General features: G+C 37.6%; 1 protein-coding gene across 1 annotated transcript in view; it reads right to left on the reverse strand.

Annotated features, from left to right (window-relative positions):
- TEX11 (testis expressed 11) overlaps positions 1–26,476 on the reverse strand; it is a 250,439-nt gene that overhangs the window by 185,538 nt on the left and 38,425 nt on the right. Inside the window, exons 8-9 of the mRNA XM_047843907.1 lie at positions 22,983–23,063; positions 10,826–10,911 (exon numbers count right to left, since the gene is read on the reverse strand). Of these exons, the coding sequence (XP_047699863.1) occupies positions 10,826–10,911; positions 22,983–23,063 (167 nt within the window). The remainder of the gene's footprint in view (positions 1–10,825; positions 10,912–22,982; positions 23,064–26,476) is intronic.

Genomic DNA, 26,476 nt, shown 5'->3' on the forward strand with positions numbered 1-26,476 from the left:
GAGCCCCGCGTCAGCTCTGTGCTGACGGCTCAGAGCCTGGAGCCTGTTTCGGATTCTGTGTCTCCCTCTCTCTGACCCTCCCCCATTCATGCTCTGTCTCTGTCTCAAAAATAAATAAACGTTAAAAAAAATTTAAAAAAAGGGGCGCCTGGGTGGCGCAGTCGGTTAAGCGTCCGACTTCAGCCAGGTCACGATCTCGCAGTCCGTGAGTTCAAGCCCCACATCAGGCTCTGGGCTGATGGCTCAGAGCCTGGAGCCTGTTTCCGATTCTGTGTCTCCCTCTCTCTCTGCCCCTCCCCCGTTCATGCTCTGTCTCTCTCTGTCCCAAAAATAAATAAAAACGTTAAAAAAAAAATTAAAAAAAAAGATGTATAATTGTAAGCCCAAGAACAACCATAAAGAAAATGAAGAATATATAATTTTAAAAATTATTTAACAATTTATTTTTTTTAACGTTTATTTATTTTTGAGACAGAGAGAGACAGAGCATGAACGGGGGAGGGGCAGAGAGAGGGAGAGACAGAACCGGAAGCAGGCTCCAGGCTCTGAGCCATCAGCCCAGAGCCCGACGCGGGGCTCAAACTCACGGAAGGTGAGATCCTGACCTGAGCTGAAGTCAGAGGCTTCACCGACTGAGCCACCCAGGCGCCCCTATTTAACAATTTAAAATGGTATACTCTAAGATATCCATTTACAAGACCCAGCAATTCCACTCCTAGGTATATACACAAAAGAAGTGAAAGCAGGGACTTGAGCAGATACATATATACCAATGTTTACAGTATTATTATTCACAATAACAAAAAAGATGGAAATAACCCAAATTTTCATCACCTGGTGAATGGATAAACAAAACATGGTAAATCCATAAAACTGAATATTATTCACCCATAAAAATAATGAAATACTGATACATGCTACTACATGGATGAACACTGAAAACATTATGCTACTAAGCCAAACACAAAAGGACAAATAATGTATGACTGTATTCATGAGGACCCTAGAATATGCCAAGTCATAGAGATAGAAAGTAGAAAACGGGTTATTAGGGGTGAGCGGAAAGGGGAGTTACTGTTTAATGGGTACAGAATTTGTTTAGGATGATGAAAATGTTCCAGAAGTAGACAGTGGTAATGGTAACACAACACTGTGAGTGTACTTAATGCCACTGAATTGTACACTTAAAGATGATTAAAACGGCAGTAAACGTTATGTTATGCATATTTTACCACAATAAATTATTGGTAAAAGGGAGGGGGATGAAATTCTCATACATGCTACAACATGGATAAATCTTGAAAATATTCTCCTAGGGGGCACCTGGGCGACTCAGTCGGTTAAGCATCTGACTCTTGATTTCCGCGCAGGTCATGATCTCACAGTTTGTGAGTTCAAGCCCTGCATTGGGCTCTCTGTCGTCACCGCAAAGCCTGCTTCAGGTCCTCTCTCCCTTTCTCTCACTGCTCCTCCTCCCTTCAAAAATAAATAAACATTAAAAAAAGAAAAATATTCTCCTAAGTGAAATAAGCCAGACACAAAAAGACAAATATTATATGATTCCACTTACATGAAATACCTAAGATAGGCAAATTCACAAAGACATAAAGTAGATTAAAGATTACTAGGGACTGGGGAAGGAGGAAGGTGGAGTTAACGTTAAAAAGTTAGAGTTTCTGGGGGCACCTGGGTGGCTCAGTCGGTTAAGCGTCCGACTTCGGCTCAGGTCATGATCTCGCGGTCCATGAGTTCGAGCCCCGCGTCGGGCTCTGTGCTGACAGCTCAGAGCCTGGAGCCTGTTTCTGATTCTGTGTCTCCCTCTCTCTCTGGTCCTCCCCCGTTCATGCTCTGTCTCTGTCTCAAAAATAATTAAAAACGTTAAAAAAATTTTTTTTAAAAAGTTAGAGTTTCTGGGGTGCCTGTGTGCCTCAATCAGTTAAGCGTCTGACTTCAGTTCAAGTCATGATCTCACGGCTTGTGGGTTCGAGCCCCGCATCCGGCTCTGTGCTGACAGCTCAGAGCCTGGAGTCTGCTTCGGATTCTGTGTCTCCCTCTCTCTCTGCCCCTCCCCCACTCACACTCTGTCTCTCTCTCAAAAATAAATAAACATTAAAAAATTTTTTTAAAAGTTAGAATTCTGTTTGGGGTGATGAAAAAATTCTTTGAAATAGATTGTAATGATGGCTGTACAACACCATGAATGTAATTAATGCAATTGTACATTTAAAATAATTAAAATAGCAGATTTTATGTTATATATATTCATTACCACAATAAAAAATAAATTCATTAAGTTTCAAAAGATATTCACTTAGGATAAAAAAAGTAGTAAAGGAGGAAAAGGGTATTTGAAATATGTAGTCATGGACATGTAGAAAACAAAAAGCAAAATATCAGCTATAAATCCAACAATAATGTCAACATTAGAAAGATGAATGGATTAAACAATAAAATCAAATGGCAGGGATTTCAGACTGAAGTTTTAAAAAATATCCAACTACATACTGTTGACAATAAACACACTTTAGATTCAAGGATACAAAGAGGTTGAAAGAAAAGGATGGAAAAAGATATACCACGTAAACAACCATAAGAGCACTAACTAGAGTGGCTATGCCAATATCAGACAAAATAGACTTTAAGACAAAAAACAAATATTACCAGAGATAGAGGGATATTTTATAATGATAAAAAAGCTAATCTATCAGGATAATAGAACAATTATAAACATATATAAGCTTAACAACACAGTCCCCAAAATACATAAAATGAAAGTTGACAAAACTGAATCAAGAGATACATAATTCAACAATGACAGTTGAGGATTTCAACACCCCACTTTCAATAACAGAAGTAGGCAGAGCATCAAAAAGGATAGAGAAGACCTGAACAACACTATATTACCTACTAACATAACAGACATCTATACCATACTCCACCCAATAGCAACAGATACACCTTCTTCTCAAGTGAACACAGAACATTCTCCAGAATAAAATATATTAAAAAGCCTCAGATTTAACAGAATTGAAGTCATAGGAAGTATGTTCTCCACCTAAGTGAAATTAAATTAGAAATCAAGTAGATATGTGGAAATTAAACAACACACTCCTAAATAATCAATGAGTCACAAGAGAAATTAGAAAATACCTTGAGCTGAGTGAAAAGGAAAACAACATACCAAAACTTATAGGATGGAAAGCAATGGTTAGGGGAAATTTTATACCTATAATAATACTAAAAGAGAAGTAAGATCTCAACTTTCCATATTAGGAGAATGGAAAAGAAAGAGCAAACTAAATCTAAAACAAGCACAGAGAGGAAAAGCCATAAAGATTACAGGGGAAATTAAGTTAAATAACTGAAATACAATAGGAAAAAAACAATAGAACCAAAAGCTGATGCTTTGAAAAGATCCAACAAATTGACATTTAGCTAGACCAAAAAAAAGGAAAGACTCATATCAGCCAAAATCAGGAATCAAAGATGGAACATCATTACTGACCTTTGGAGAAAAACTATTCCTAAAAGACTGGAGATCTTGGGGCACCTGGGTGGCTCAGTCGGTTAAGTGTCCGACGTTGGCTCAGGTCATGATCCAACGGTCTGTGAGTTCGAGCCCCGTGTCAGACTCTGTGCTGACAGCTCAGAGCCTGAAGCCTGCTTCGGATTCTGTGTCTCCCTCTCTCTCTGACCCTCCCCCATTCATGCTCTGTCTCTCTCTGTCTCAAAAATAAATAAACGTTAAAAAAAAAAAAGACTGGAGATCTTGTGTCCCAGCTAGATGTCCCTGTATAAATCTCTCTAAATGTACATTTTCATATCTACACAAGATGAAATTGATCAATTCCAGTCATTTTCAAACTGTAAGCAAGCTAATCATTTTTTTCAAACAAAATCTTACAAGGATATACTACTTTAAAAAATGATTAATGTCTAACTTCTCTAAAACAAGATGAGTATCTTAGAGAATTGCAGCTAAGTCTCCTTTTCCTTTTAAAGGAGATTCTGAAGTTGTTCTGGTAGAACCAGAGAGCACCACAGAATATAGTTCCTAAATTACTGAACCAGATGATCTATGAAGATTCTTACAGCTGTTTAGTAAAGATTCTTACAGTGTTTAGTAAATTATCTTGTTAAAATTGCTGTTATACAATTCATTCTATTTCCACAAGATGGTGCTAATACATTCCAGTTACCATTAAAATAGGTCTTATATATGATCAACTTTATAGTTAATAATTTTATGATAGTCTATGATTATATAATACCTTTAACTTTTCAAAGTCCTATTCTGTCACTTATGTCATCTTCATTACAAGCTTGTAACACAGATAATACTGTACCCATTTTTCAGATAAGGACATTGCAAGCACATTGTTAGGTGAATGACACAAAGTCACACAATTGATTAGTAACAGATTTTCTACTGCTAGCTCTGTGATCGTTCTTTAGATCACATTGCCTGACCATAAATAATACTGCTGGGGCACCTGGGCAGCTCAGTTAAGCATCCAACTTCAACTAAGGTCGTGAGTTCAAGCCCCATGTCAGGCTCTGTGCTGACAGCTTGGAGCCTGGAGCCTGCTTCAGATTCTGTCTCCCTTTCTCTGCCCCTCCCCCACTCATGCTCTCTAGCTCTCTCTCTCTCAAGTATAAATAAACAGTAAAAATTTTAAAAAATACTAATAATACTGTCAAATTCTCAAGATTTTGGGCTGAGAGAAAAGGGAAAATAAAGGGATAAACACTAAGGAGCATTAACTGATACATGGCATCTGAGTGGCTCAATCAGTTGGCTGGCTGACTCAGTTTCCACTCAGGTCATGGTCCTGCAATTTATGGGTTCGAGCCCCACATTGGGCTCTGCACTGACAGTGTGAAGTCTGCTTGAGATTCTCTCTCTCCCTCTCTCTCTACCCCTCCCTACCTCTCTCTTTCTCTCTCAAAATAAGTAAATAAACTTTAAAAAAACTGATACAAATTTTCGTTGCGCTCATATACTGAATCATTAATATTTGTGCATAAAATACATTTCTATTTCCTTTGTTCTTTCCTTATTAGAAGACCGCTGGTGGGGTGTGTGGCTGGCTCAGTCAGTAGAGCATGCAATGCATGATCTTGGGGTTGTAGGTTCAAGCCCCACATTGTGTATAAAGATTACTTAAAAATATAAAATCTTTTAAAAAAAAAACAGAAGACCTCTGGTAATATATATTCCTGTATAACCACAGTAAAGGCTAAGCACTGATAAATAAAAATATCTCATAAATACTTACCTTATTGTAAACATAATAGCTATTTTGAAACCCAACATGGAAATTTCTAACTAATCTAGTTCGCTACCTCTAAGCACTATGAATTTAGAAAACAGTAGCATAATTTTTGCTAAATTCTCCTCTTTTGATCCCATGAGAGACGCAAGAAGTTTTACAGAAGCAGGAAAGAGACACACATCCCATGCAGAGTAAAAACTATTCCTAACTAATAGGAAGCAACTCACATTAGCTACCAATTGAGTCAGGTTTTAGATTAGCTTTAGAGAAATTAAAAGTGGTGTTAGGGGGCACCTGGGTGGCTCAGTCGGTTGGCGTTCGACTTAGGCTCAGGTCATGATCTCGCGTATTTTGAGTTCAGGCCCCAGCCTGCTTTGGATTCTGTCTCCCCTCTCTCCGCCCCTCCCCTGCTTATGCTCTCTCTCTCTGTCTCTCAAAAAACAAACAAATGTTTAAAAAAAAATTTTTTTAAGTGGTGTTAGCAGAAGACCTCAAAAATTACTCCTCCTCTAACATACTGTCTACCTGATCCAAAAAGTCTAGCACACTAAGTCTAGGTTGTGGGGTTTTTAAAAAGAAAATATAAACTCTAGGGGCACCTAGGTAGCTCAGTTGATTAAGCATCCGATTCTTGGTTTTGGCTCAGGTCATTATCTCCCGGTTCATGGGTTCAAGTCCCACGTCTGCGCTTATAGCTGTGGAGCCTGCTTAGGATATTCTCTCTCTCTCTCTCTCTCTCTCTCTCTCTCTCTGCCCCTCCCCTGCTCGCTCTCTTTCTCTCTCTCAAAATAAATAAACATTAAAAAAAAGAAAATATAAACTGTAATCACGGTCTCAGAAGAACACTGAAGAAATCACGCATGCTTTCTTTGGATTCTGAAGGGGAAAGGGCAGCACAGAGCTCTCGCACAAAGGGTTGAGAAATACTCTCAATTTAACCTACAAAGAACTCGTCAGGAATTTATAAGCAATCTCTGACCCATAGGTTAAAGAAATAGGGTCTTTTATATTTCATTTATTAAGATCAATTAGATTATTTTTTATAGAACACCTTCAGGGCTTTATCCAATTCTCCATGATTTTGTTCAATTCAAATGTCTTCTGTCATCTTCTCAATCTATCTCACTGTCTCTAACAAGAGATCACCAAATCAGAATTGTCCCATGTATACTCTTTGGCTTGGTTTCATTCCATTAATTTTCCTTATTTACAGTCCATTTTGAAAAAACTCCTCAATTCCTTAAATCCTCCAAATGCATTTCAATGATTGTCATGTCTTCCTTGTCATTTAACATATTAAAAAACCTTTTAAAAACTATTTGTGGCACACCTTGGTGGCTCAGTTGGTTGAGCACTGGACTCTTGATTTCAGCTCAGGTCATGATCTCATGGTTTGTGAGTTCAAGCTCCACATCGGGATCTGTACTCAGCACAGAGCCCGCTTGGGAATTTTTCTCTCTCCCTCCCTCTCTCTCTGCCCTTCTCCCCACTAAAAATAAATGAATAAACATTTTTTAAAACTTTGAAAAATGTTAATACTGAACATTTATGAGTGTGGGATTACAAAGGACTTTTACTTACCATATATTTTTGTAACATTTAAATTTTTATAATTAGCATATATAACTTCTTTAATCAGCAAAGAAATCTTATTTTATTTAATCAGCAAAGAAATTTTAAACATTGTTACTATATCCATGGGTATTACTCTTTCATTTTGACAGTTTTCCTCTATATTTAATTTGCCACAATTAGTAAATAGGTCTTCTTACAGCAAAAGGAAAAAAAAGTGAGCCTCCCAAGTGTTTCCCAACCAGTAGCTCCAAGTAACATAGTTGAATGATTTAGAAAAAAACTACTAGACATAAAAGAAAACTTATCCATGATTAAGAATATGACTAAGGTAGAGGTTAGAGTGGGAGAGAGCCAAAGCATAAGAGACTCTTAAAAACTGAGAACAAACTGAGGGTTGATGGGGGGTGGGAGGGAGGGGAGGGTGGGTGATGGGCATTGAGGAGGGCACCTTTTGGGATGAGCACTGGGTGTTGTTTGGAAACCAATTTGACAATAAACTTCATATATTGAAAAAAAAAGAATATGACTAAGGTTTGGGATTAAAGTACTTTTCTCCCAGGGAGAAAAAATATCTGTAAAATCTCTGCAGTAAATCAGTGTAACCACGAAGCCTTTTGAGTTAGACTTATTTGTATTTGTTTGGTTTACAGTGCTTCTTTTAGAATACTAATTAGTTACAGTGCAATTTCTGTACACCTTTTATAAAAAGCCAAATTTAATATAATATATGTACAAATTATTAGGACTTTAAAAGATCAACACTAAATTTAAATTCCACCAGGACAACTGACATCCCCTAGATTGTGGAAGAAAGTTCTATATCTATTAATAGTCTCTTCCCATCTACTTATGCGTGTCTTCTGCTAGGAGCAGAGAGCGGAGCTCAATAGGCAAGAACTACAAAAGGGGAGGAGTTGGAGGGAGGAAATTTTTTTTTAAAGTTTATTTATTTTTTAATAATCTCTACACCCAACATGGGGACTGAACCCACACTTCAAGATCAAGCGTCATATGCTCTTCCAACTGAGCCAGACAGGTGGCCCCAAAAAATGCATTTTATTAAACAAAAGAACTCTTAAATATTATTTCCAAAGCTAGCATTCTGATTTCAAAGACCTCAAATTTTATATTGAACAGAGTCCTAACTAAATTTGTCATTGAATACACTGAGGTGGGTACCTTGATTCCTATAGTAAAGTAACCTAAAGGATTCCCAAATTTCATTCATAATTACAGCAAGATTCCCTTAATCTGTGGACCTCTAATAAGGGGACATGATCAAAAGAATGTGGCAGAAAGCAGGAATAATAGCAGCTGTTCATGAACTTTTCATAGCAAAATAAAAGGCAGGGAGAGACAAAAACTGAGAAAGGTCCTGAATTGAGTGAGATCTGTTAACAAGAATTGAGAGACAGAAAAGAACTTTATAAATAATACTCACCACCACCCTTTATGTTCTAGGCTTCTATTTCAACAAAATTCTAATACATTATAGTAATTTTTATATCTTATTTGTGTAAAACTGTGGTTTTTCCTTTTAGACTAAATGGGTACTTTCAAATTGTATATAACCTGTACCTTAAGATATTCACTAACTTCAAAAGACTTAAGCCTGTAGAAAGCACACTCACTTTCCATTGCCTCCTTCTGGTATAAAATTTATAGAGAAGGATGCTTAATTAGCAGCTGTTTATTCCTGCTGTATCACCAACTGTTCCCAATAGTCAACACATGGATAATTAAAGCACAAAGAAAAATGGCTCCAAAGATTAGCAGTGTATGATAGAAAATGTAGGTGTTTGTCTTTACGATATACTTACCTGGGAAATCAATAAATAATCCACATTTGATATGACTGTCATAAATTTCAGAATAAACTAGTGGACTGGCCACATTAGGGTTCATTTGCTGTAAATAGCAAACATATCATCTAGAGATAGCAGCAACAGCTACCATTTACTAAGCAGTTTTCTATTTCCCAAGCAAGTTATTGAATGCTCTACAATACATATATCAACATATTTAAGTTGTGCAATAATCATAAAAAGTAGGTATCACAATATTAACAATTTCACACCAAAATCATAGATGACTCAAATTTTGACTGAGTTGATCTAATACTAGAAAAAGTATCCATTATGCTAAAATTCCTATTGTTAATAAGATTGATATATTTTTTGCCTCTTTTACAACATACTAAAATATAATTTTTCAGGGCATTTGAAAATACTTCACCAAGTTATTTTTATATCCCCAAAAGAGGAGAAAAATACAATCAGGCAGAGATTAAAATCATATATAATAACTAGCACTAGATAGAATTCAAGCTCTTCCTGTTTTCTCCAATCTCATTCTAATTACAAGAACACAAAAGACCCAAAATGCAGTGGTTCTCTATTAAATTTATCATATATATTTTGATGAAAATATGACTGTGGTTCAAATTATATTCCTAAAAATATAGCCAATAAATATACAGTAAAAATCTGATAGAGGCGCCTGGGTGGCTCAGTCAGTTAAGCATCAGATTTCAGCTCAGGTCATGATCCGTTTGTGGATTCAAGATGCGTCAGGCTCCCCCCTCTGTCCTTCCCCCACTCACCCTCCCTCTCTCTCTCTCTCTGTCTCTCAAAAATAAAAAACATTAAAATAAATTAAACCTGGTATAAAACCCATGCTAAACTAGTCAGCTCCTTTGGTTATAATTGAAATAATTCAATTTATTAAAATGTGATTATATAATTATAAAGTGATTTCCACTTGTGTGAAACATTCTAAATTGAGACAAGTATATCTCTTATAACTGTATAAGCCTGTTCTGCGAGACATGGTTCTTTATAGACTTTGATAACTCTTCACACTTTAAAAAGTCTTTTACATAAAAAGTTATTTGCATAAATATTTTGTTAGAGATATATACACCTGTGATTGCTATAATCTTAATCCATATATGTATTATTTTGTTAATGGCAAATGTAATTTTCACCATAGTCAAACTAACCCTGAAAATATCTCCAAATAACCAGAACTAACCCTATACTGAGAATGGAGAAACATTCAGTGAATTGATTTGATGTATTTCACTCCATAATCTTTTGATGTCCAAAGCACCTTATGTGACATCTCCAGAAAAATTCATTTTTCACACAAATTCATTTAACTAGCAATTATTAAGTATCTACTATGTGTCAGAACCTGTGCTGTGCCTAGGTATTTGGCCAAAGACAGAGTTCTTGTATACAGTTGTTATATTTTTACACTATTCCCTTAATATTTTCAGATTCAACACAACAGTATAAATATTAGTATAATACTGATCATACAGTAAGTGCTAAATATATACTTATTTCAATGATATTAAAATACCAAAATTCACTTAAGACTAACAATTTTAGGGGCGCCTGGGTGGCTCAGTCGGTTAAGCGTCCGACTTCGGCTCAGGTCATGATCTCACGGTTCGGGAGTTCGAGTCCCATGTTGGGCTCTGTGCTGACAGCTCCGGCCTGGAGCCTGCTTCAGATTCTGTGTTTCCCTCTCTCTCTGCTCCTCCCCTGCTCACACTCTGTCTCTCTCTCAAAAATAAACAAAGATTAAAAAAATTTTTTTTTAATTCATGTCTTTAAAAAAAAAAAGACTAACAATTTTAGCTGATCCTGATCCTATTCTCACCCATCTACCTTACACTCTGGGGTTGGCAGACAGCAATATGTACCAAAACAAAAAAATTTTTTTAATTCCATGTTCTTGATGGTGATACAAAGGAGGTATTAAAGAACATACACTTCTGTTATATCAATAATAGAATACATTTTCCTATCAACTGGCAACATGTAAGAATAAACAACACATGTTAAAGGAATAAATAAATTTAGCATGTTGGCTTTTAATGTCAGAGAATGTTTAAACTGACAAAGTACCATATAGTAAGTATTAACTGAACTGTATGATATCCCTAAATTTTTTATTTATATTACCTAAGCCAGAAAGAACTTTCATCGTATTTATTCTGCTTGTAGGCTTCTATTCCAAAGTTGTAACAGAGAATATGAAGATATCCAGTCTGCAATAATAAAAAAAAAGTCAGATTCATGATTTCTTTTAAAGTATTCTGTGCATCAAAATAACCCAATCTTCCTTATCAAAACCTCCAAAATTATGTAAAGAGGAGTTACAAAATATTCATGTTGAGGCATTAGTTATATATGGAAAATACAATACATTACTATTAGAACTTGAAAGGTACTTTGTAACAGGAAATGGGAAACCTAATCATTGCCTAGCAAAACAACAACCTCCTCTGCAGGTTGCCAAATCCAGTAAGAGGCATTATTAGGTGAGCAAGTATAGTCAAAAGAAAAAAAAATCACCATGGAAGGGGATTTTTTTTTAGAGCAAGACACCTTTTAAAAAATTCTAAAGTTTTGGGGTGCCTGGATGGCTCAGTTCATTCAGCACTCAACTCTGGCTCAGGTCACAAATCTCACAGTTTGTGAGTTCCAGCCTGACATGGGGGTCTGTGCTGATAGAGTAGAGCCTGCTTTGGATTCTCTCTCTCTCTCTCTCTCTCTCTGCCCTTCCCCTGCCCTCTCTTACTAGCTCTCTCTCAAAAATAAATTTTAAAAAATTCTAAAGTTTTGAAATGCGTCCAACACAAGTCATAGGACTTATTTAATTTACAAATAGCTTAATGAACCTTCTTTAACAAAAAAGTATTCATTTTTTTAATGTTTATTTTTGAGAGAGAGAAAGAGACAGAGTGAGAGCAGAGGAGGGGCAAAGAGAGAGGGAAACACAGAATCCGAAGCAGGCTCCAGGCTGTCAGTCAGCCCCGACATGGTGCTCAAACCCACAAATCGTGAGGTCATGACCTGAGCTGAAGTTGGAGGTTTAACCGACTGAGCCACCCAGGCACCCCCACAAAAAAAATATTCTTTACATAAATTACCACTAAGATAAAAGTAGAAATGAGTATGTGAATGGTGCCATTGGAAAATACTTTTTATGGATTATCAGCATCTTTGTGTGTGCATCAATGCCATATCGTACATAATTTTCATCTGTCAAAATACTAGGAAATAGAATAAGAGAAAAAAAATTTATCCAACTATCCCTACAATATTTATAGACACCATCTATCCAAAATCTGATATACCCATATAATGGAATCCTTTATGAGTTTTACCTGAGACTACAGAAGCAGATCTTAAATTACGAATCCAAGATCTGAGGCAAGTTATTCATAAGTAATGTGTAAAGACCTGCCTTCCTTCAAAAAAGTTTCCTTTTGAATTACAGTACATTCACAAAGAAATTCAATATGCATGCCTGAGCACTTCAGACCTACTGTATATTTGAATCTAAAATAAAGAACAGTCTTGGTAATGTGGGTCTGGCAAGAATCCAGAAGTACTTAAATGCATTCTTGACACTTCAGCAGAAAAAGCTTACCCATTACATGCCCCAGATCCCACAGGTTCACACACCAATTATACAGCTATATTGGTATAATGCAGCTCACATCCACTTACAACAGAGAAGCCTGCAACTAACTTGTACAGGAGAAAATGGAAAATAAAACTTTCTATGAACATCTAATTGTACTGAGTCTTCATTCAGTTTCCTTAGTAATTGTCTCAGCCCTCACAATACCTTCAAGTATACTAACGTTAAATGTTACTTGCTAGGAACAAAAAAAAGAATAGAAAATAATAAACTTACAACAACAAAGCTACAAAATACTAAAATATCTTTCAAGACACTCACAGCTTATTTTCAATGTAATGACAAAAAAAATCTTTTTAACTACCAATACTGCTCCATGCACTCATTTATACATTCAATAATAAATATTTACTAAGCATCTCCTATCTATCAGGCACTATTTTAGTAATTACAGATAGATCAGCAAACAAAACAGACAAAATGGGGTATGAAGTACTAAAATTCATAAAAATAGGTCTTTAACAAAAATGTTCTGCTGGCCCCTGGGAAGATGGCGGCATAGGAGGACGCTGGGCTCACCGCGTCCTGCTGATCACTCAGATTCCACCTACACCTGCCTAAAGAACCCAGAAAACCGCCAGAAGACTAGCAGAACGGAGTCTCCGGAGCCAAGCACAGACGAGAGGACCACGGAAGAGGGTAGGAAGGGCAGAGAGGCGGTGCGCGCTCCACAGACGTGGGAGGGAGCCAGGGCGGAGTGGCAGCCCGCCGGACAAGCAGAGGCCCTGAGTCTGGCTTGCAAAAGCGGAGGGGCCAGACGGAGTGTGTTCTGAACAGCAAGCGGGCCTTAACATCTGGAAGGTTATAAGTTAACATCTCTGCTCTGAGAGCAGGAAGGCTAGAGGACAACAGGAGGGAGAGTTGTTGAGCCCACGACGACAGAGCTCAGCTTGGTGGGGAACAAAGGCGATCGCCAGAGCCATCTCCCTTGCCCATCCCCCAGCCAAAATCCCAAAGAAAACCAGTTCCTGCCAGGGAACTTCCTTGTACCGGGCAAACACCCAACGCTGTGCTTCTGCAGATCCATCCCTCCAGCAGCGAGTCTGACTCCCTCTCCGTGCCACAGGGTCCCTCCCGAAGCGGATCTCCGAAGGATAAGCAGATAAGCGAGCTGAACCTGCCCCTCCAGCCCCTGTGCACCTTGCAGATCCACCCCGGCTAACACTCCAGATACCCAACACCACAAGCCTGGCAGTGTGCAAGTAGCCCAGAGGGGCCACCCCACCCCACAGTGAATCCCGCCCCTAGGAGAGGGACAGAGAAGGTACCCACCAGTCTGACTGTGGCCCCAGCGGTGGGCTGGGGGCAGACATCAGGTCTGACTGCGGCCCCGCCCACCAACCAAGACAGAACAGGGGAAGTGCCCTGCAGGTCCGCACCACTCCAGGGACTATCCAAAATGACGAAACGGAAGAATTCCCCTCAAAAGAATCTCCAGGAAATAACAACAGCTAATGAACTGATCAAAAAGGATTTAAACAATATAAAGGAAAGTGAATTTAGAATAATAGTCATAAAATTAATCGCTGGGCTTGAAAACAGTATAGAGGACAGCAGAGAATCTATTGCTACAGAGATCAAGGAACTAAGGAACGCTCAGGAGGAGCTAAAAAATGCTATAAATGAACTGCAAAATAAATTGGAGACAACCATGGCTCGGATTGAAGAGGCAGAGGAGAGAATAGGTGAACTAGAAGATAAAATTATGGAAAAAGAGGAAGCTGAGAAAAAGAGAGATAAAAAAAATCCAGGAGTATGAGGGGAAAATTAGAGAACTAAGTGATTCAGTAAAGAGAAATAATCTACACATAATTGGTATTCCAGAGGAGGAAGAGAGAGAGAAAGGTGCTGAAGGTGTACTTGAAGAAATCATAGCTGAGAACTTCCCTGATCTGGGGAAGGAAAAAGGCACTGAAATCCAAGAGGCACAGAGAACTCCCTTCAGACAGAACTTGAATCGATCTTCTGCACGACATAGCATAGTGAAACTGGCAAAATACAAGGATAAAGAGAAAATTCTGAAAGCAGCTAGAGATAAACGTGCTGTAACATATAAAGGGAGACCGATAAGACTCCTGACGGATCTCTCTACTGAAACTTGGCAAGCCAGAAAGGAATGGCAGGAGATCTTCAATGTGATGAACAGAAAAACTATGCAGCCAAGAATCCTTTATCCAGCAAGTCTGTCATTTAGAATAGAAGGAGAGAAAAAGGTCTTCCCAAACAAACAAAAACTGAAGGAATTCATCACCACTAAACGAGACCTACAAGAGATCCTAAGGGGGATCCTGTGAGACAAAGTACCAGAGACATCACTACAACCATGAAACCTACAGACATCACAATGACTCTAAACCCATATCTTTCTATAATAACACTGAATGTAAATGGACTAAATGCTCCAGCCAAAGACATAGGGTTTCAGAATGGATAAAAAAAACAAGACCCATCTATTTGCTGTCTACAAGAGACTCATTTTAGACCTGAGGACACCTTCAGATTGAAAGTGAGAGGATGGAGAACTATTTATCATGCTACTGGAAGTCAAAAGAAAGCTGGAGTAGCCATACTTATATCTGACAAACTAGACGTTAAATTAAAGGCTGTAACAAGAGATGAAGAAGGGCATTATATAATAATTACAGGGTCTATCCATCAGGAAGAGCTAACAATTAATAACGTCTATGCGCCGAATACGGGAGCCCCCAAATATATAAAACAACTACTCACAAACATAAGCAACCTTGTTGATAAGAATGTGGTAATTGCAGGTGACTTTAATATTCCACTTACAACAATGGATAGATCATCTAGACACACGGTCAATAAAGAAACAAGGGCCCTGAATGATACATTGGATCAGATGGACTTGACAGATATATTTAGAAGTCTGCATCCCAAAGCAACAGAATATACTTTTCTCCTTGAGTGCACGTGGAACATTCTCCAAGATAGATCACATACTGGGTCACAAGACAGCCCTTCATAAGTATACAGGAATTGAGATCATACCATGCATACTTTCAGACCTCAATGCTCTGAAGCTTGAAATCAACCACAGGAAAAAGTCTGGAAAACCTCCAAAAGCATGGAGGTTAAAGAACACCCTACTAAAGAATGAATGGGTCAACCAGGCAATTAGAGAAGAAATTTAAAAATATATGCAAACAAATGAAGATAAAAAGACAACAATCCAAACGCTTTGGGATGCAGCGAAGGCAGTCCTGAGAGGAAAATACATTGCAATCCAGGCCTATCTCAAGAAACAAGAAAAATCCCAAATACAAAATCTAACAGCACACCTAAAGGAAATAGAAGCAGAACAGCAAAGACAGCCCAAACCCAGCAGAAGAAGAGAAATAATAAAGACCAGAGCAGAAATAAACAATATAGAATTTAAAAATACTGTAGAGCAGATCAATGAAACCAAGAGTTGGTTTTTTGAAAATATAAACTAAATTGATAAACCTCTTCTCTTTTTGAGAACAAAAAGAAAAGAGAGAGGACCCAAATAGATAAAATCATGAATGAAAATGGAATTATTACAACCAATCCTTCAGAGACACAAGCAATTATCAGGGAATACTATGAAAAATTATATGCCAAAAACTGGACAACCTGGAAGAAATGGACAAATTCCTAAACACCCACACACTTCCAAAACTCAATCAGGAGGAAATAGAAAGCTTGAACAGACCCATAACCAGCGAAGAAATTGAATCAGTCATCAAAAATCTCCCAACAAATAAGAGTCCAGGACCAGGTGGCTTCCCAGGGGAGTTCTACCAGACGTTTAAAGGAGAGATAATACCTATCCTTCTCAAACTATTCCAAAAATTAGAAAGGGAAGGAAAACTTCCAGACTCATTGTATGAAGCCAGCATTAGTTTGATTCCTAAAGCAGACAGAGACCCAGTAAAAAAAAGAGAACTACAAGCCAATATCCCTGATGAATATGGAGGCAAAAATTCTCAATAAGATACTAGCAAATCGAATTCAACAGCATATAAAAAGAATTATTCACCAGGATCAAGTGGGATTCATTCCTGGGATGCGGGGCTGGTTCAACATTCACAAATCAATCAACATGATACATCACATTAATAAAAGAAAAGATAAGAACCATATGATCCTGTCAATCGATGCAGAAAAGGCATTTGACAAAATTCAGCAACCTTTCTTAATAAAAAGTCTCAAGAAAGTCGGGAAAGAAGGAACATACTTAAACATCATAAAAGCCATTTATGAAACGCCCACAGCTAATACCATCCTCAATGGGGAAAAACTGAGAGCTTTCTCCCTGAGATCACGAACACGACAGGGATGTCCACTCTCACCGCTGTTGTTTAACATAGCGTTGGAAGTCCTAGCATCAGCAATCAGACAACAAAAGGAAATCAAAGGCATCAAAATTGGCAAAGATGAAGTTAAGCTTTCACTTTTTGCAGATGACATGATATTATACATGGAAAATCAGATAGACTCCACCAAAAGTCTGCTAGAACACATACATGAACTTAGCAAAGTTGCAGGATACAAAATCAATGTACAGAAATCAGTTGCATTCTTATACACTAATAATGAAGCAACAGAAAGACAAATAAAGAAACTGATCCCATTCACAATTGCACCAAGAAGCATAAAATACCTAGGGATAAATCTAACCAAAGATGGAAAAGATCTGTATGCTGAAAACTATAGAAAGCTTATGAAGGAAATTGAAGAAGATATAAAGAAGTGGAAAAACATTCCGTGCTCATGGACTAGAAGAATAAATATTGTCAAAATGTCAGTACTACCCAAAGCTATCTACACATTGAATGCAATCCCAATCAAAATTGCACCAGCATTCTTCTCAAAGCTAGAACAAGCAATCCTAAAATTCATATGGAACCACAAAAGGCCCCGAATAGCCAAAGGAATTTTGAAGAAGAAGACCAAAGCGGGAGGCATCACAATCCCAGACTTTAGCCTCTACTACAAAGCTGTAATCGTCAAGACAGCATGGTATTGGCACAAAAACAGACACATAGACCAATGGAATAGAATAGAAACCCCAGAACTAGACCCACAAAAGTATGGTCAACTAATCTTTGACAAAGCAGGAAAGGACATCCAATGGAAAAAAGACAGTCTCGTTAACAAATGGTGCTGGCAGAACTGGACAGCAACATGCAGAAGGATGAAACTAGACCACTTTCTCACACCATTCACAAAAATCAACTCAAAATGGATAAAGGACCTGAATGTGAGACAGGAAACCATCAAAACCCTAGAGGAGAAAGCAGGAAAAGACCTCTCTGACCTCAGTCGTAGCAATTTCTTACTTGACTCATGCCTTCCCAAAGGCAAGGGAATTAAAAGCAAAAATGAACTACTGGGACCTCATGAAGATAAAAAGCTTCAGCACAGCAAAGGAAACAACCAACAAAACTAAAAGGCAACCAACGGAATGGGAAAAGATATTTGCAAACGACATATGGGACAAAGGGCTAGTATCCAAAATCTATAAAGAGCTCACCAAACTCCACACCCAAAAAACAAATAATCCAGGGAAGAAATGGGCAGAAAACATGAATAGACACTTCTCTAAAGAAGATATCCGGATGGCCAACAGGCACATGAAAAGATGCTCAACGTCGCTCCTCATCAGCGAAATACAAATCAAAACCATACTCAGATATCACCTCACGCCAGTCAGAGTGGCCAAAATGAACAAATCAGGAGACTATATAGATGCTGGAGAGGATGTGGAGAAACGGAAACCCTCTTGCACTGTTGGTGGGAATGCAAACTGGTGCAGCCACTCAGGAAAACAGTGGCTTTATTAAATATTAAATATTAATATTGATTAAATATTAAATATTAAAAATAGACCTACCCTCTGACCCAGCAGTAGCACTGCTGGGAATTTACTTAAGGGATACAGGAGTGCTGATGCATAGGGGCACTTGTACCCCAATGTTTATAGCAGCACTCTCAACAATAGCCAAATTATGGAAAGGGCCTAAATGTCCATCAACTGATGAATGGATAAAGAAATTGTGGTTTATATACACAATGGAGTACTACGTGGCAATGAGAAAGAATGAAATATGGCCCTTTGTAGCATAGGCCATATGCTAGTTTGGATGGAACTGGAGAGTGTGATGCTAAGTGAAATAAGCCATACTGAGAAAGACAGATACCATATGTTTTCACTCTTATGTGGATCCTGAGAAACTTAACAGAAACCCATGGGGGAGGGGAAGGAGAAAAAAAAAAGAGGTTAGAGTGGGAGAGAGCCAAAGCATAAGAGACTGTTAAAAATTGAGAACAGGGGCGCCTGGGTGGCGCAGTCGGTTAAGCGTCCGACTTCAGCCAGGTCACGATCTCGCGGTCCGGGAGTTCGAGCCCCACGTCGGGCTCTGGGCTGATGGCTCAGAGCCTGGAGCCTGTTTCCGATTCTGTGTCTCCCTCTCTCTCTGCCCCTCCCCCATTCATGCTCTGTCTCTCTCTGTCCCAAAAATAAATAAACGTTGAAAAAAAAAATTTTAAAAAAAATTGAGAACAAACTGAGGGTTGATGAGGGGTGGGAGGGAGGGGAGGGTGGGTGATGGGTATTGAGGAGGGCACCTTTTGGGATGAGCACTGGGTGTTGTATGGAAACCAATTTGACAATAAATTTCATATATTGAAAAAAATAAAAATAAAAAAAAATATGTTCCCAGCCTTTTATGGAGTATTAACCTTTCATTTTGCAAGCAATACACATGGCAAAAAAAAAAAAATACAAAGAAGGTAGAGATCTGTAAGTCTGTTGTATATGGGTCATACAGAAAGGGAGTTATGCAAGATTCAGGACCCATGGGATCTCTAGAACCTCCAGCCACTGTTATATCTACCAGCCCAGAAATGATAGCTCCAACTGAATATCTACTTTACAGTGCCAACATGAGATTATATGGATGATTTTTAAAACTCTATTAGATACTGCTGCTACAAATGAATTTGATCACTAACTTTTCAGTTCAATCAGAGGTTTTGTATTTTTAATTAACCAGATAAGTTAATCTTCTACATATTACTTTATATATTAGGATTTTAACTCAGAAAAGAACAAACCTATTATTTTTCCAGTCCCAAGTTCCAAGCTATTTTCTTTGTGATTCTGTTATGTTTTATACATTTATAGATCATGTATTTTTTAATTTTGTTCAATTATAACGGTGTAGCAATAATTGAATGATAATTGCCTGGCTTTCTTCCTTAATGGCTTTAAGACATTTACCTTCCAATCCCTCCCTGACTTAGCTTTCTTTAATCCTCAGATAGCTCAATAATAACCAACAATAGGTCATTAGTTACTTCTCTTGTACCCTAAGACACAATTTTCCAAACACTTAATTTCTCTGCTGAACCAATACAGAATCACCTTCTGCCTTCATGTTAACACTTTACAGTAATTCCTAACCCAGTTTTTGCATACAGGAAGGATGTCTCAGAAAAAGAGGATTGGTTTATTTAATTCATTAATTCCTTTTAAGCGAATAACTTTATATTAGCTCTTCTCTAACCTGTATCTGATCATTTCCTCTCATAAGATTTTCTGCTCTAGATTTTCAAGTCCCATCTAAACCTTAAGCCCATCAAAAACACACTACATAGGGGCGCCTGGGCGGCTCAGTCGGTTGGGCGGCTGACTTCGGCTCAGGTCATGATCTCACGGTCCGTGGGTTCGAGCCCCACATCGGGCTCTGTGCTGACAGCTCAGAGCCTGGAGCCTGTTTCAGATTCTGTGTCTCCCTCTCTCTGACCCTCCCCCGTTCATGCTCTGTCTCTCTGTCTCAAAAATAAATAAATGTTAAAAAAAAAACCACACACACACACACACACACACTACATAACTTCATTGACCTTTAAAATTGTTAGTGTCCTGGGATGCCTGGGTGGCTCAGTCAGTTGAAGATCTGACTCTTGATTTCAGCTCAGGTCATGATCCCAGGGTTGTGGGACGGAGTCCCATGTAAGGTTCCATGAGCATGCAGCCTACTTGGGATTCTCTTCTCTCCTCTGCCTCTCTTCCCCACTCGTTTTCTCTCTCTCTCTCTCTCTCTCTCTCTCTCTCTCTCTCTCTCTCAAAATAAATAAATAAGCTTCAAAAAATTAAAACTGTTAGTGTCCTAACAATATAATTCTATCAACCACCTTCCACATAAAATACAAACTCTGAACTCTAGAATTAAAGGTCATTTACTAGTAGCCCCATCCTGACAAAGGCATAATTACTCTTGTATTATATATACTAGATCTTCTAATTCAGCCCTTTCCTCTCTCTCTGCATGTGCTTTTCCCTTTATCACCTCTAACACTTTGCAAGATACCAAAAACTTTCTTCTCCTAAACACCACCTAAGAGTCTCCTTTCATATCTTCAATATACTATTCAGTGTCCGTTTACTCTCCAAAGCATATTAAAGAAAGGTCTCTGACTTAAAGCAAATTATAATGTGAAATAGATAGCAACAGAGCCAGAGCCAAAAGAAAGAGATGGTAAAAACATTAAAATGCAAACAATCCAAGAGATTTTACAGAAAAAAGTTTTTAATTAATTAGAGTTCAGAAAAGTTGCTGGATATCAAAAGCAGCTTCATTCTTATACATCAATGACAATCAATTTAAGAATATAATATTTAAGATATCACTTATGATAGCAAATGAATATGAAATATCTTTATGCAGAAAATTACAAAACTATGTTGAGACACATTAAAGAAAATTATGTAAGTTAGGATTTATCAGTCAAGGATAGGAAAACTCAATATTATATAGATAGTGATGCTCTCCAAATTAATTTAATCAACTATTTCAATCAACATCCCAATAGTTCTTCACCAAACTTAACAAACTGTCTCTAAAATGAATATGGAAGTCTCAAGTCTTAGAAAAGCTACAACAATGGTGAAAAAGAACAAAGTAGGACCTGTCCTATTAAGACTATACTAGGTTAGGGGTGCCTGGGTGGCTCAGTCGGTAAAGCATCAGACTTCAGCTCATGATCTCACAGTTCGTGGGTTTGAGCCCCATGTCAGGCTCTGTGCTGACAGCTGACAGCCTGGAGCCTGCTTCCGATTCTGTGTCTCCCTCTCTCTCTGGCCCTCCCCTGCTCGCCCACTGTCTCTCTCTCTCTCTCTCTCCCTCTCTCTCTCTCAAAAATAAATAAACATTAAAAAAATTAGAGAAGACCATACTAGGTTTGGGGCACCTGGATGGCTCAGTCAGTTAAACGTCCAACTCTTGATTTTGGCTCAGGTCATGATCCCACGATTGGTGAGTTCAAGCCCCCCATCAGGCTCTGCAGAGCCTGCTTGGGATTCTCTGTCTCTCTGCCCCTATCCCACTATCCCACTCGCACTGTTATTCTCTCTCTCTCTCTCTCAAAATAAATAAATAAATATACTTTAAAATAAAAATATTTTAAACTGATAAAAGTAACTAGGTAAATATAAAAGTATTATTGTAGTTTCAATTTATAAATCTTTTTTTCTATATGATATAAAGGGAAAATATGTTTAAAAATAAGTATAAATCTATTGGGCACAAAATATATGTCATTTGTGAACACAGATGTATAGTAACAGAGTTTATGTATAGTATTAAAGCTAATAAGGAGCTAAGATGGCAGAGTAGTAGGAGGACCCTAGGCTTGCCTCATCCCTTGAACACAGCTAGATAAGTATAAAATCATTATGAATACCCAATAAATCAATCTGAGGACTGACAGAACAAACTGTACAACTACAGGGAGAGAAGAGGCCACATCGTGGAAGGTAGGAGATGCAGAGACATGGTTTGGGGGATGAACAGCTGCAGACGTTGCAGAGGGGATGGAGCCCTGGTCATGGACAAAAAGAAGAGACAGAGAGAGAAAGAGGAGAAAGAGAGAGAGAGGTGCACAGGGGATAGCACAATCATATAACTGGCAATATGTAAATATTTACTAAATTAAGTTCTATATTATAACAGAGTATTTGGGGGAAAGTAACACCAATCTCACAAGTAGGAACATTCACCCCAATATCCAAATATATCTTTGTTATCAATTCCCAATGTGATAGTAGAGAATGAAGTAGACATAGTCAGTGAGAAAACAAAAAGAACAGGATAAGAATAGGAGATGAAGTTGAAAAATTAAAACTTATCAACCTTGGATTTTTTTTCAACCCTGGAACTGTGATGAGAACTGGTCTGGGAAGTAGGCTTTATTTACCCTATCAAATTTCTCACACTTCCACAACCCAAAATAGAAAAACACTATGGCAGTGATATGACTAACTGTTGTCAACCTTGCCAGAAAAAAAAAAAACTCTTTTTTTTCATTTTGTTCATCACAGAGCTTGAAATATGAAGGAAATATTATCAAAATGGTTTGACAAAAAAGGAAAGCAAAGAAATTTTAAGAAATAACCTTTTGCTTTTTTAAACCCCCTTTCTAGTAAAGAACAAAGAAAATATTTCAAAGATCAGCTAAGTAAGTGGAATGGACTCAAATACAATCTCTAAAAGTTTGCATGAAGTAGTAATGATTCTTCCTAGAACTTGATATAGCTCATGTTCAAACTCTTGGAGAATAAATGCAGATTTCACTCACCATTTTGGGGAGCCTTATCAACATATCCTTACAGCGCAGTGAACATGAAGATGCTCTTTGAAAATCCCCTAGAGCAATTGCCTGGGAAAGTGGAAAAACATCAATAATTGGTTAAAATAAAATGACAAGCTATTTGTCTATAAGTCAATTTAACATATTTGTAACTGGAGTTAAAAAGTCTTAATTTGTTTCCTAGTCTTTTTAGCAACACTGGTTGGTCTAACTACACACAATAGCCAGCTCTAAATACAGAAAAATAAAAATAATCCTGGGTAACACGAGTTGACAGTGAATGGGAGTCATTTACTTTGTCCTGGAAATGGCAAAACTGGTGTACAATCTTATATTATATTATGATATTATGCCATGTCTAATAGATGTTTACCCAGCTTGAATAGCTCTTGCATTTATCTCCACATTAGAGGGATTTTTAATATTTTTTAATTTTTATTTATTTACTTATTTATTATTTTAGAGAGAGAATGCACATGCATGAGCATGAGCAAGGGAGAGAGGCAGAGGAAGAGAGAGAAAGACAGAGAGAGAAAGACAGAGAGAGGGAGAAAGAATCCCAAGCAGGCTCTACGCTTAGTACAAGCCTAATGCAGGGCTCAATCCCACGACCCTGGGATCATGACCTCAGTCCATGAAATCAAGAGTTGGATAAGGGTGCCTGGGTGGCTCAGTCAGTTAAGTGCCAACTTTGGCTCAGGTCCTGATCTCACGGTCCAGTCCGTAAGTTTGAGCCCTGCGTTGGGCTCTGTGCTGACAGCTTGGAGCCTGGAGCCTGATTCAGATTCTGTGTCTTCCTCTCTCTCTGTTCCTTCTCCAATTGTGCTCTGTCTCTCAAAAATAAATAAACATTAGGGGCGCCTGGGTGGCTCAGTCGGTTAAGCGTCCGACTTCGGCTCAGGTCACGATCTCGTGGTCTGTGGGTTCGAGCCCCGCGTCGGGCTCTGGGCTGATGGCTCAGAGCCTGGAGCCTGCTTCCGATTCTGTGTCTCCCTCTCTCTCTGACCCTCCCCCGTTCATGCTCTGTCTCTCTCTGTCTCAAAAATAAACTTAAAAAAAAAATTTTTTTAAAAATATTAAATAAATAAATAAACATTAAAAAAATTTTTTTAATTAAAAAAAAGAGTTGGGCAGACAAGCATCCCTAGAGGGATTTTTAAATGTTAAATAGGAGCTTTTTGTCCTAAAATAGGCTCCTAATAACCTCACAGTCTGAACTGCTGTAAATATCTCTCTCTCCCTCTCTCTCTGCCTCTCCCTGGTTCACATGGACATGTGTTCTCTCAAAATAAATAAATAAACATTAAATAATAATTAAAAATTAAAAAATAAAATGAAGAGCAAAGTTGCAAGGCTCATACTTCCCAATTTCAAAACTTACCACAAGGCTACAGTAATCGAGATTGGTAGTGACAAGGGACGTATAAGTCAATGGAATAAAACAGAGTCCAGATATAAATCCTTACATTTAAGATCGAATGACTTTTTATAAGAGTGCAAAGACAATTCAATGAGCAAAAATTGTCTTTTAAAAACAGTGATGCTGGCACTGGATACCCAATGCTAAAGAATGAAGTAGGATACCTACCTCACACCATATGAAAAATTGACTAAAAACGGATCATGGATTCAAATATAAAAGCTAAAAACTATAAAATTCTTAGATTAAAATACAGGAGCGTTAAATATTCATGACCTCATGTTAGGTGATGATTTCTTAAATATGAAAACTAAGGCTCAAGCAACAAAAACAAAAAATTAATAGATGTAAATTCTCCCCAAATTGATATACAGACTTCACACAACTCCCATCATAATTCCAGAAAAAGATTTTTTGGTAAATGTAGACAATATTTTTGTGAATGTAGATAATATTATTCTAAAATTCATGTGTAGGCAAAAACCTCTTTGATCTTGGCCGCAGCAACTTCTTACTGAACACGTCTCCGGAGGCAAGGGAAACAAAAGCAAAAATGAACTACTGGGACCTCATCAAAATAAAAAGCTTCTGCACAGCAAAGGAAACAATCAGCAAAACTAAAAGGCAACCGACAGAATGGGAGAAGGTATTTGCAAATGACATATCAAATAAAGGATTAGCATCCAAAATCTACAAAGAACTTATCAAACTCAACACCCAAAAAACAAATAATCCAGTCAAGAAATGGGCAAAAGACATGAATAGACACTTCTCAAAAGAAGACATCCAGATGGCCAACTGACACATGAAAAAGTGCTCAACATCAATTATCATCAGGGAAATACAAATCAAAACCACAATGAGATACCACCTTACACCTGTCAGAATGGCTAACATTAACAACTTAGGCAACAACAGATGTTGGCAAGGATGCAGAGAAAGAGCATCTCTTTTGCATTGGTGGTGGGAATGCAAGCTGGTGCAGCCACTCTGGAAAACAGTATGGAGGTTCCTCAAAAAACTAAAAATAGAACTACCCTACGACCCAGCAATGGCACTACTAGGCATTTATCCAAGGGATATAGGTATACTGTTTCGAAGGGACACATGCACCCCCATGTTTATAGCAGCACTATCAACAATAGCCAAAGTATGGAAAGAGCCCAAATGTCCATCGATGGATGAATGGATAAGGAAGATGTGGTGTATATATATATATATATATATATATATATATATATACACACACACACACAATGGAGTATTATTCAGCAATCAAAAAGAATGAAATCTTGCCATTTGCAACTACATGGATGGAACTGGAGGGTACTATGCTAAGTGAAATTAGTCAGAGAAAGACAAAAATCATATGACTTCACTCATATGAGGACTTTAAGAGACAAAACAGATGAACATAAGGCAAGGGAAACAAAAATAATATAAAAACAGGGAGGGGAACAAAACAGAAGAGTCTCATAATATGGAGAATAAACTGAGGGTTACGGGAGGGGTTGTGGGGGTGGGGATGGGATAAATGGGTAAGGGGCACTAAGGAACATACTCCTAAAATCATGGTTGCACTATATGCTAACTAATTTGGATGTAAATTTAAAAAAAATAATTAAATTAAATAAAAACTTTGTACAGATATTTTAATGGCTGAAATATCCTTCAAATATAGATGTGCTATAATTACCTGTGATAGTAATTTCACTTTGTAAAATGCTTACATTTTTGGCCCATTATAAATAAAAAAATGATGAATACAAAAAAATAATAAAAAAATAAAATTTATGTGTAAAGGCAAAGGAATTAGACTAGAATTAAACAATTCTGATAAACAATAAAATTGAAAGAATCTCCATACTAAACTTTAAAACTTGATAGCCACAATAATCAAAACTATTTGGTATTGAAAGAATAGATCCATAGATTTAAAAGAGATCCCAGAAATAGATACACCCAGATAAATAAGTGTGGTGAATTGATATTTAACAAATGTGCAAAGAAATTCAGTAGTGGAAGGATAGTCTTTTCAACTAATGGTACTGGAGCAATTAGA

Source organism: Prionailurus viverrinus, chromosome X (genome assembly GCF_022837055.1).
Source record: "Prionailurus viverrinus isolate Anna chromosome X, UM_Priviv_1.0, whole genome shotgun sequence".
Taxonomy (NCBI): domain Eukaryota; kingdom Metazoa; phylum Chordata; class Mammalia; order Carnivora; family Felidae; genus Prionailurus; species Prionailurus viverrinus.